Here is a 13,131-nt window from a genome sequence, read left to right on the forward strand (position 1 = left end):
TTGCTCTTATACTGCTTATGAAAAATAGTTTAGTACAGTTACATCATTTTACTCTCTATACTCCAAAAATATAACTCACAAATCTATCAAGCTTAAACTTTGTTATTGGTTTAGTCATAACATCAGCTACCATTTTATCCGTAGAACAATACTCAAGATCTATCTTGCCTTCACTCAGAATAGACCTAAGGAAATGGAATTTAATGTCAATATGTTTGCATCTTGTTCCAGTTTCTTCCCGATTGCTTAAGACCATACAGTGACTTTTTTTAGTTTGAGAACTAGCTTTTTATTTGTGTCATCTTTGATCTCAAAACCGTCTGGTTGGTCTATATATATATCACAATCAATTGGGGCATGTAAGTAAGCTGTCTTCACATCCATTTGATGCAAGATTAAATCATATTGTGCTGCCATTTGCATCAAAATGCGTAATGAAGTAAAATTCGCAGTTGGAGAAAAAGTTTCCATGTAGTCGGTTCCCCTTACTTGATTATAGCCTTTTGCCACAAATCTGGCTTTGTACGTTTCAGTTCCATCTGCATTGCTTTTTATTGCATACACCCATCTACCCCCCACTGAATGTTTGCCTTCTGGTAATGTGGTCAATTTGAAGGTATCATTCTCCTTTAGTGACTCCATCTCATCTTTCATTGCATTTAACCAACTTTGTGACTAGGGTGTTTCCATAGCTTCTCTGAAGGTCTGAGGTACATCATGTGCTCTATAGCAGTAATCTATGTTCATCAGTACCTGATCATCACCAACAGATTCTAGTACATAGTCATTTAAATACTGAGGAGTTTTTCTATTTCTTGTAGGGTATCTTGTACCATGGTCTTCATCTTTGTCCTCTACAATCTTCTCTAAAGAATCTGGGGTCTCATTAGTCATTGGACCTGATACAGGAATTACACTCCTTTCCTCATAGAAATCATCATTATTGTCCAACAGCTCAGTCTGAGTTTGTTTCTCGATTACATCCTTTTCAACGAATTTTACTAGTCTGTGCTTGAAGACTTTGCCAGTTTCAGGGTAATACACTAGGTAAGAAGGACTATTTTTGTCATATCCTACAAAAATTCCTTTTGTGCATTTTGGATCCAGCTTTTTCTTATCGTGTTTGTATGCAAAACATTCTGACCCAAAAATCTTCATTTTTGATAAGTCTGGTTTCTTCCCTGTCAGTATGTTGTATGGCGTTTGCTTCAAACGATTGTTAAAACATCTATTTCGAATCATAGCTGCTGTCATCACTGCATATGTCCATAACTCTTTTGGTACTTTGCTCTCTATTAGCATACATCTTGCCATCTCTATCAGTGTTCTCCAGTTTCTTTCAGCTGTTCCATTTTGATGTGGTGAATAAGGTGCTGAAGTCTCATGTCTTATGCTCTTCTTTATGAGTAGTGACTGGAAGTCATTCGATGTGAATTCGGTACCATTGTCTGACCTCATTCTCTTGATGATCCCATAGGGGGCAGTATCAGCGATAAACTTCTCTGTGGCTAGAACTGTGTCACTCTTGTTTTTCAGAAAGTATACAAACACTGCACCAGAATAATCATCAGTGAATCCTATGACGTATTTGAATCCGTCCTTTGCAACTGGCTCTATAGGACCTGTTAAATCTGTGTGTACTAGTTCAAGTGGGTATTTTGCACGGGTGTCAGGCTCCCTGTTTCTACTCTGAGCAAATTTCCCTTGGATACAAATCTCACAATTCAGGTTGGACTTATCAACCTTACCTTGGATCTTCATTCCATCTACTAGATTCTGTAGTTTCAAGATATCATCGTAATTACAATGACCTAGGATTTCATGCCATGTCTGAATATCATAACAACCGTAACAACTGTCATCGCATTCCTTATAGGTGTTCAAATAGTAAAGCCTGTTGTATTTCTTTATAACAAATTTTGTACCATTCTTATGGATCAGAATACTGTCATCTTGTCTGAATTCAACAGACGCCCCATTTCTTGTTGCTGCTTCAACAGAGAAAATGTCTTGTGGATATGTGGGGATAAACAATGCGTTTTGTAGCAATGTCCTCCTTTGTCTTCCCTTACTGTCCATTAGGTACACCTCAGCGTCACCTCTCTTGAGTGCTACACCGGAAGTTCTTTTCCCATCTGCCAACTCCATGTAATGTTTCTCTGGCTTAAACGAGGTGTCAAATCTTTTAAATTTCTTGATGTCTGTGACAATATGCGATGTTGCTCCTGTATCTACCATCAGGCTTTTTGTTTTGGGAATGTTTAACTGGTCTTCGCTTATTTTAAAAGCAAATGTTTGTTCTGTATCATCCACTACCTGCTTTACATTGTCTCGTGCCTTTCGTCTGCACAATGTCTCACTGTGAGTGGAGCTCTTGCAATAATTACACCACTTTGTCTTCCTCTTATTCATTCTGTATAGACATGTATTAGCTTTGTGACCTTTCTGATGACAACTGTAGCAGACAATGATGTCTTTCTCCCTTGTTGGTACAACAGGGGTGCTGATTTTCATTACATTATCAGTGCTTGTGCTGCTGTGATATTTTTCAGTGTCCTCAAAAATCCTTAACTGAGTTTTAAAGTCAGTAAACGTCATATCTTCTTTACCTTGTGTTATGTGGATTGCAAATGGTTTGAATGATTCAGGCAGGCCTTTAAGAATCATAGCCACTAATAGTCCATCACTGAGGGTCTCTCCTGCATTTCTAAGTGCTGTAATCGCTGTTTCTGTGCGTATGATATAGTCTGTGACACTTTCACATTCAGACTTCTGAAGAGATGTTAGTTCTGTGTATAAATTTATGATACGTGGCTTACCTTGGCCAGCATAATGATCTCTCAGGATTTTCAGCGCTTTTCTTCCATTATCAGTTGCTTCTCTCATTATAAGAGATAGACTTTTATCATCCAGGAATTGTATTAACTCAGCATAAGCTTCCTCATTCTTATTCCTGTCTTGCACAGGGTCTGTTTCGTCTGATGGTTCCTGAAGGATTGTTTCTTTAAGATTCATCAAGCGCAGATGGCCTAGGAATTTTGTCTCCCACAGCTCATAATTTTTCTCATCTCCATCGAAAAGCAGCCTGTTCCATCGGCTTGTTCCCTCTCTCCTGGGCCCATAACCTGTTGCCATTTTTTTACTTAAGAGATAGGATAACCGGATTATAGCAGATCTTTGATGGAGGACAAACTCACACAGGCACCATGCTTTAGTTTTCTCAGGAACACACACTGCAGGCTCTGCTGCCTCTTTTTTCTCTTTTTTTTTTTTTTTTTGTGAGTGCAACTTTATTTAAACACTTCCTGGTTAACAAACAGACAACATATTCATATCACTGTAGATCAATGGATAAGCTGTATAAGGGCATATAAACAAAATGTCATATATCTTAACAGAGATAATAAAAAAAGAACAGAGAGAGAGAAAAGGGAAGGGGAGAAAAAAATAAGAGAAGAAAGAAAGAAAAGAGGGCAGAGGTAAGAGAGTGAGTGGAGGGAAAAGAAGAGACAGAGAGGTAGGAGGGAGAATGAAAAGGGAAAACAGAGAAAAAAGTTCAGGGGAGGGGGATGAAAAGGGAGAGGGGAAAAAAGGGCACAGTAGGATGGTGGAGAGGGAGTAAGAAAGAGATGGGGAGAGAGGGAGAAAAGAAGAGGAGGAAGAGAGAAAAGGGGAAGGAGAGAGAGAGACAGAGGAGATAAAGAAAATGAGAGAGGAGGGAGGGAAAAAGAAGAGGAGGAAGAGAGAAAGGGGAAAAGAGAAAAAGAAACAGAGAGGAGAGGAGATAAATAAGAGGAGAGAAGAGAGAGGAAGAAAAGGGGAGTAGAGAGACAAAGTAGGATTGTAAATGAAGCAAGGGGAGGAGAGGGAGAAAGAAAGAAAGAAAGAAGGGAAGAGTGCTAGGGGGAGGGGAGTGAAAGGGGAAGAGATAGAGAGAGTGATAGGGGGATGAGAGAGGAAGAAAGTGTTAAGGTGGCCATACACAAGCCATTCTCATTTTTCCATCCTGTTGGTTGAATTAAAGAAAATCACTCAATCCCTCCATCTATACACTTGATGTGAATGGGGGGATCTTGTATTTTGGCAGCGGAGCTATAGCCGGAGGCACTGATCGAGAGAAAAATTTCCAACAGGCTGGTTGTACACAAGACAAGTTGATCTATAGATCGACTTATGTACAACCAGGCTGCCCATCTATGGTTTGAAATTTGTCTGGCCCCTGCTGAACCGGATTCATTTTGATCCATGTATGGCCGGCTTTAGGGGCAGGAGAGTGAAAAGGAGAGGAGAGAAGAAGAGACGAGGAGAGAAATGAATGGAAAAGAGAAAGCAAAAAAGGGAGGTGAGAGAAGAATAGGAAAGGAAAAGAAAGGAAGAAAATTATAAAAGGGTTTGAAAAAGGAGAGAAAGGAGGAGAAAGGGACACACATACATAGATAGATACATAGTATAGGTAAATGGACAGAAATATGGGCACCTTTTGACCATTACCCAATGTATTTGGCCAGCTTCTGCACTAAATATCCTATTCAGGACACATGAGTGTTTACCCCTAGAGCAGTGGTCTCCAAACTGTTGCCCAGGGGCCAAATGTGGCATTTTCCCTGCTTTTACCTAGCCCTGGGGCAATATTTCATCCTCTGACCCCATAATTCCCCCCACTAACACCAACGAAGGGGCACAATTCCTCCCAATGACACCAACGATGGGCACAGTTCCTCCCAGTGATACCAACGTTGGGGCACAATTCCTCTCACTGACGCCAAGGCATTTTTTACTTCTAATGCCCACAGTCCAGCCCCCCCCCCCCCCCTAAAGTCTAAAGGACAGTAAACTTGCCCTTTGTTTAGAAAGTTTGGAGACCCCTGCCCTACAGCAATAGTGAAAAGAGGGATAAAGTGCCGACAAACACTCCCAACATTGGCATATCAATGGAAACAACAGGACAAGATTTGTCTCCTATAGACATTCATTAAAGGATGTCTGGTGCTGATCTGGATTGGATTGGCAAAAATTGACAAATTAAGAGACAGTCGTTTTGTTTCTTGGCTGCTGGGTTTGGTTCCGTGTTATAGATGATGTCTGTATGGACTTTGTACATTCTCTCAGTTTTTGTGTAAATTTTCCTTAGATAGATAGATAGAAGAATAGATAGATAGATAGATAGATAGATAGATAGATAGATAGATAGATAGATAGATAGATAGATAGATAGATAGATAGATAGATAGATAGATAGATAGATAGATAGATAGATAGATAGATAGATAGATAGATCACTTCTTTGAAAGGCAGGCTAAGTTATGAGCCAGATGTGTCTCCAGCCATGATCAGAGTCTACTGCTGTGCCGGCACCCCCTGGCTGGATGATAAGATCGCTCCTGCTCCCCTGTATCCAGTCACTGTAAATTAGGTCATTCATATGTCTGCATATCCACTCAGCACATGAGCGGGCAGGAAGGAATCAAACACATACATACACAGACATTTCCGATGTAGAAATGTTCATTTAGAACTAGCACAAAGATAGGGTAGAGCAGGCTCTCCTTGGACCGCTAACTATATATACACAATACACAGTCAATAAACTCAGTAAGACCCATTCAAGGAGATCTAAGATCTGCAATGTTATCCATAGCAACTATATACTGTATGTACTGTCATTCTGCGGATGCAGGTTTGAAAATTAAGGAAGAAATCTGGTTTCTACATGACACCACTTTCTGTTACAGTTAAGGAATACAGTGGTGTCACTACAGCCTGCTGATTAGACAATGAAGGAGCAGCAACACTAATACAACTCTGCTCTCTCCCACTGTCAGTAAATGTTCATGCTATACCCCTGATTCCTAGTGCTGCATCTCTCTGTCCAAATCTGAGTGCTTGTGGGTCTAAGGTGGTTTTAACACATTTTTTTAAATATTTTTACAGAAACTTTTTTATTATTAAAGAAGGCAATACAGCCAGATGTGATACATTGCATGATAAAGGGCATGGCAAGAGTGATGCCTTGAATCCAGAAGAACAATCCTGACCAAAATAACAAATTTAACTCCTAGTAATCTGTGGACCAACTTCTGTACTTTTTACATTGTTCACTACAGACATCAGTTCCTAATTACACTTCATAATTCTTCTCTCAATTTAGTTGTGCAGCATTTTCTGAGCCGGTACCGCTGAGCCTGTACTGGTCCGGACTCCACCAGCCCAGTTACCTGTCACCTTCCTCCCAGTGATATTGTGTTGTATGCTTCATTTGAATACTAGGAAGCTTGACTCTTGTATATATCCCATGCTCATTCTTCTCTTGAGGCCTAACTCCATCTTGTGTGACTCCAGGGCTGGGTCCCTAGGATGCCCTGTGCCGTGAATCAGGCCCAGTATTGGGATTCCAGTCACTGGGAAAGAAGCCTAAGCACACAATCTCCCTCACTACCAGGGCCTTCCGTTACTTTTGTCAAGTCACACCGCTTCCCAATCGGCTAGCTGCTTATTTACTTGGCACTAGTACTGTAATCTATAGCAATGGCAATATAGCCTCCATCGAATAGCTTCACTACATGTTATGGCGCTTTTCCACTGCATGGAACCGAACGGTTCGGCACGCTTTTGTGCTTTTCCACTGCTGGTACCGCATGGTATAGTGTAGGAACGGTTCGGTATGGTACGGTACGGCGGCGCTTTTCCACTGCATGGAACCGAATGGTACGGCTCTCAAAAACAGTACCACCTCGATTGTGGTTCCATGAGGTACCATACCGGTACCATATCCCACAATCCTTTGCATGCAGTCACTACTAGCCACTGATTGGTCAGAGAATCCCACCCACCCCGTTGTTATCCCACCCACTTAACTTTAATACTACTTTAGTGGAAAAGCAAACCATACCGTACCGTTCCAAACCGTTCCAACACCGTACCATGCAGAACCAGCAGTCAAAGCAAACCGGGCCGAGTCGGTACTTGCAGTGGAAAAGTGCCATTAGACATTAGTACTACATCTTCTCTAACACGTCTTGCCCCTAATTAAGCCCTGTTCTTTTGATACACCATACATGCATTACACCCCTATAAGATAGTCCTCCCAGTAACTTTAGACCAGATCAAGTTAAATAACAATAAATATCCTTTACTGAAGTTGTTTAAATGTAACAAATGAACAGTTCAACAAGTTGTCTTCAATACACATTCTTGTACACAATCTTCTAAGGGCCCCTTAGTTAATCCATTTGTGCCCCTGATTGCCCCATGAGGTAGTCATACCTTAATTAGGTGAGAAAGTCCTTAGAGTCCTTTGGTCAAGCAAGAGTCCCTACCCCTGGAACCTCGACTAGGTTCCCACAGGGAATAAGTAGTGGATCACATCCTTAGCAGCATGCTGTTCCTTGAATGAGGAGAGCTGGAACCATACCTCTGACCATCTTACTAACCACAGGTGGTGAGGTGGTCCCATCCCTTTTTATGTGTTTACCCCAGCAGAGGGTGGCACTTCTCCTAAAAGCCCGGGAAAACCTGGCCAACAGAGTTAACCCTTACCTCCCAGGGAACACCACCTCAGCAGGACAAGCACATCTAACCTTTTCTTTCTGCCCTTTGAGAGTTGTACTGGAATCAGCAAGGATCTTACTAATTTAAATTTATTGAAATCATCTGAATGCGCATGTAGCACCCTCTTGACCCCCAGTGGCAGGGTGGGCTAACATTTAACCCATAACCGAGTCCATAGGCGTGCGCATTGGAGGTGTGCCAGGGCACACCCTATTTTACTATGTCCGGTGCTGATTCCCCCTACTGCCCAGGCCCCCCTCTTTTTGTCCCCACCCCCCAGCCCTTCAGTGCTGCTAACTTCCCTCCTATCCTCTCCCCCCGGGCTACCAGGATGGGGAGCGGGGGAAGGGGCTATTAAATATCCAATTTACCAGCACCTACCTTTTCTAAATGAACACAGTGAACACACTCGCTAACTGTGTCCATTCATAACTGAAGCATAGTAAACGGTGTTTACTATGCTTCAGTTTTTGAATGAACAGGAGGCCACCCAGCACAGACCAATTTATTCACTGCCCCGTGCCGCTGAGGCTTCTGAGAAAGGCATATGTGTTTGAGCTTTGGAGTTCACACCCTAATGAAGTAGGCTGCGCACACCTATGGCTGAGTCCATTGCTAGTAATTTGGGATTGAAAAATATTGGATGTCAGTTATGCTAGTGTCTTTTTAGAAATTTTATTGCTCCAATCACACAAGGAAAGAGGGTTAAGGGCCACAGATACACTTACAGACTCCAGATCCTCTGCCATCCTGAACAATATTAAGTATCTTCAAGTCTACACCAAAACACTGTAAATAGCACACTCCAGCTAGCTAGTAGACTCTTCCATGTGTCCTCCCAAGAGAGTCACCAGGCCCTTCTAAGGATCTAACGTCCTCCCATCTCCTTCCTCCAACAAGATATCTCCTCCTGGTTCTCCATCTTGGTTCAGCTTGGCTAGCTTATGTAGCTTTCAGAGCAGCAGGCATCGAGCTACAGGTGCCTGGGCACTTGTTTGTGAATGGCCACCATTTAATTACTTGGGATTTTGTTTGTTGAGAGTTTTGGAGCTTTGCGTGTCAAACTACAAAATATTCAAGTGTGAATAGGACCTTAGGCTTCATGTACACTACAGCTCCTGTACCTGTAGTACACTACAGCTCCTAAACTCAACTCCATAAAAGTCTATGTGTCCATGTACATATAGGCTTTTAGGAATGTTTAGGAGCTGCTGATGTTAGGGGAGATTCAATCCCCCTCTCCTGAACATGGAAAAATCAAGATAAGGAAAGGAACGTTTTGACCAGTGGCCTCAAAATGCATCAAAATCGTGGTGCAATTTTGCAGTTTTTGCATTTTTCCCCCGGCCGGCAGTCAAAATAGGCTATGTGTACTGTGGCCTCTTTCTAACACTGGATGTACCAGTGTCACCTACTGGCAGCAGGTAGAAACAACAGCAACATTGAGCTTAGGGGAAGACCAAATGAGCATGGCACTATCAGCTTAGGCTCTTTACCACCCAGAACACTAAATCACACCCCCCCCCCTTACCTCTGCTTAGGGCAGGGTGGCTACACACAGTGTACTGCATTTTTGTATAACAGTGGAAAACACTGCACCCCCCCCCCCCATCCCTTATTGTCTCTGTAGAGAATTTTCCTTTGTTCCTAATTTAGGGATTTTATCAAAGACATTTTTTCATAATAATCGAGATTGTACAGCTGTTGGTATTACGTCAACCAGGTATCTGATACAACTTTTTCAGTTAGGTTTTTTCCCCACAAAGTTGCAGCAGCCTAGGTAATTTGTAGGGATGGATCTGGTATGCTCAAAGTGCGAAAGGCTTTCAAAAGAGTTTTTCTTTAGTACTGAAAACATTGACCTCTGAAGTAGTGTAGTTAGACCTAATGCCGACATAACAATCAGAATTCAGAATGTGGAACAAAAGGATCTACACTGAATCAGAAGATCAGAGGACAACAACTTAAAAGTGAATATGGAATGTAGTCAGGCAGTAGAAGAAGTCAGCATGATTGAGGGTTGCATAAGATGCTTCACTGGCAGAAAAAAAATCTCAAGTTACAGAGCTCAATTTAAAATGCGCCTGATGCCTAGACACAAAGGACACCCAAAATTCACTTTGAATTAGGAAAAGCCTGCTTTCAGATCAATGGGTGGGTGTGATTTGAGCCCAGGTATACTCATGGCAGGGGCGTAACTACAGGGGTTGCAATTGCAACCGGGCCCCATGCTCCAGGGGGCCTGTGCAGCTCCCCTGTACACCTGGATAGGAGGGGCGGTGGGGGCAGCATGTAGAGAAATCACTGTCCTCCTTTTTCGTCCTATAGCTGCAGGAGGAAAATGGAGGAGATTGGTTGCTCTGTATGCTGCCCCTGCCACTCCTCCTATCCAGTTCACTTGTGTTCTGCTGTCTCTGGGCCCCTGAATGCTCCCCTGCCTCCCCCCCCAACTGTGCTGCAACCAGTGCCCCCCCCCCCCCAATCACTGTGCTCCCTCTCCTGCCGGCTGCTGCAGGAGATGTGTCACAATAGAGGGGTCGGTAAATATGTAATTTACCAGCTCCTTCCTTTTCTGAATGAACAGAGTCATAGTCATTGACATTGTAAAAAAATAAAATAAAATGATAAAAAATAAAATTAAAATTCCAAAAAATAAAAACGAATGACACCAGTGGGTGAACTTCCAGGATCGCAAAGGTCACACTTGCAACCGGGCCCTGGCATTCCACCACCATGGGGAGGCCCCAAGATGGCAGGAAGGGGACCCACTGCAGAACTTCTAAAAGGGTCCCGCAATGAGAGTAAAGGGCCCCAGAATCAGTGAGAAGAGCCCCAGGCTTGAAGGGAAGAGCCTCGGCTAGGGGTTCAGGGGGCCCTTCATGGTTTCTTGCACCGGGGCCCTGAAGGTTCTAGTTACGCCTCTGAGTCATGGGTTGAAGAATATGCAGAACTTTAGTAGATGGAGGGCAGAGATTAACGTGCTCTGCATTTTTTCTTTCATTCTCAGTTTTTGTCACTTTAAGATATTTGCCCCCACTTTATTGTTCTGGAGGTTCGTTTAACAGTGTTTTGGCACAGAGAAGAAGAAATATATAAAGTATCTAAAGCAAAAAAAAATGTTTTCATTTTGGATAGAACAAGAAAGGGTTAGAATCCTGGCCAGGAGACATAAGGAAATGAAAGAATATTTTTGCAAAGTAAAGGGAAATTAGTAGTTAGTTGTCAATGGAGCAGATGTCCTCACTGGAAGAATTCTCTTTGCCTCTTGTTCAGGTGACATCTGCAAATTTTTGTTTTCCGTTTAGTCGAAAGTACACAGGTAATAATTTTTTTTTTCTATCCTAGAGTGAAAAAAACATGCTGTGAAGAATGTCTAACTCAGACAAACTTAGTACTGCATCCACTGGATCCCCCAATTCCTTTCAAGGTCCAAACCAAGGGCAGGGTTTACCACAAATTCATCAAGGAATTACTATCCAGCTGACCAAAGTACACAGTGAAGACAACTGGGAGGAATTAGAGGAGAGTGATCTCATCTTTACCCTGGATCAAGATGAAGAGGAGGCCTTGCTGGCAAATCCAGTACCTAACAAAGTCAGAGCTCCTGTGTATGGGCAGCCAGTGGGGAAAGAAGGTACTCTGGTCGATGAGCTAGCTCTCGCAGCATATGAGTGTGCAGGTGATGTTCTCCTGTCCAGTGAGATCCAGAAATGTAATTCTCCATTGATGCCAAGCTCACCCTCTTCTAAACCTTTCATCAACTTGGTCAAGTCTGTCTCTACTGAAATTGATGCCAAGGATCCTTCTCCTCACAAATCCCATCCATTTGTCAACCTGGTCAAGTCTATCTCCACTGAAATTTCCCGGCTTGAACCAGAGGTATCACAGTCCAAGTCAGACTCTAAGCTGAATGTTCATCTGTGGAAGCAGATAACCCAACCCAAAAGCAAAAATGGAGACTCTAGGACAGCTCCATCTTCGCCTAGCATGTCACCTTCAGAAAGCAAAGGTATGTTTTTCAACGTACAGGAAGTAGAAGCCAGACTGGAGGACACCAAGAGGAGGTTGTCAGAAGCCATGCAAGAACCCTTAAGCATGCTTAGCAAAATGATCGGTGAGGAGCCAACACCGAGCCCTAAATATAGAACTATGCCCCCAATGTTTTCTAGCCAGGAGTCCCCAACAAGTCAACAGAGGGACCAAGGTTTTTTTGATACAAAGAACAGTTTTCCAAGTTATGGAAAGTCAGAAGAAAGTGAAAGCCTGGAGTTTATGGAGAATTCTAGAAGCGTTCATAGAGAGACACCTAAAGACTACTGCAAATTTAAGATCTGTTCCTATGGGGACATGATCCAGGTCGTAGAACTAGCCAACGATGTAGAATCAGAAGATCAAAATTTATTGGAGCATGCAACCTCTTGCCAAACGACCCATCATAACAATGATGTGCCATGCAGTGCCCTGGTCTGCGTAGCGATCCTAGCTTACAACTTCTTCATTTGGCCCCTGCCAGCCTATATATCTGGACTCCTCGTGGGTATTACTAGTGGGTTTCTCATGGGACTTTTTATGGTGCTTTTTTTGGTTCCAAAGCCTTCTTACTCCTTCAGACATAAGCGATGCTTGCGGGACAGCTCGAAATTCCAATTGACAGCTCAGAAAGCCCAGGAACCCTGTGTCTTTCAGGTATGCTATGCTCACCCAAAAGAATAAAACACAACAATGGCACAGTGCACAAGTTTAGTGTAGGCCTATTCACACTATTGCATCATGCACAGTAAAATGTGTTTTATTGCACAACACCCATAATTTGTGGTCCTTAAGTAAAGGCAAAACCTAACTAACACTAAACCTACTCTCAGACACATTCTAAGCCTAATCTAACTAGCCCTGTAAAGAAAAAAATGCTATCTTACCTGTTCTGCAGCTGCTCGGGTCCAGTCCCAGGTTGAGCTGTCAGCGGTGGCTTCGTTGTGTAGGAGAGGCAGCCGGCAATGGAAGTCCCGTAGTAAGTCTATGGGTGATGTCACTTCCCGGGCATTTCCCTGCCGTTGTCGGTTCTCTCCTGCACACAGAGAGCGCCGCTGGAGACTTCAGAACAGGTAATTATAGTGATCTTTTCTTTACAGGGATAGATAGATTAGGCTTAGAATGTGGTTGAGAGCAGGTTTAGGGTTGGTTAGGTTTTGCCTTTACTTCCACTTTAAGGATGAGTTAAAACTAAAGTGTACTATATAGTTACTAATATAAAGGTGTGTTCCCGCTGTATTCCTCAGCGTGAGTGCCACATCCCAGGAAAATTTTAACCAATTGTGTGATCCCCTAGGGGTGGGACTTTATAGGCAACTCAAAATTATAAAAAACTTTTTTGACTAGTAAATATAAATTTTATTGATACATACAAAAAAAGAACATACCAAAATAGTAGTACAGTAGATACACAGTAAAAATGGCAAAACTAATAGATAAAAATATGCAAATACACTCAACCATCTACTCCAGGTTGAATCCAACGTTTCGAGGTAATAAACCTCTTCCTCAGGGATTGTGCTGGAGTTTGTTAATTCTGTAGATATTGAGAGA

At 42.6% G+C, this 13,131-nt stretch overlaps 1 protein-coding gene across 1 annotated transcript in view; it reads left to right on the top strand.

Annotated features, from left to right (window-relative positions):
- LOC309558792 (testis-expressed protein 2-like) overlaps positions 1-13,131 on the top strand; it is a 107,646-nt gene that overhangs the window by 13,327 nt on the left and 81,188 nt on the right. The window contains exon 2 of the mRNA XM_082261849.1: positions 10,896-12,234. Within this exon, the coding sequence (XP_082117975.1) occupies positions 10,918-12,234 (1,317 nt within the window). The 5' untranslated portion in view covers positions 10,896-10,917. The remainder of the gene's footprint in view (positions 1-10,895; positions 12,235-13,131) is intronic.

This window comes from Pelophylax lessonae (genome assembly GCF_965119305.1).
Source record: "Pelophylax lessonae genome assembly, chromosome: 6".
NCBI classification, from domain to species: Eukaryota; Metazoa; Chordata; class Amphibia; order Anura; family Ranidae; genus Pelophylax; species Pelophylax lessonae.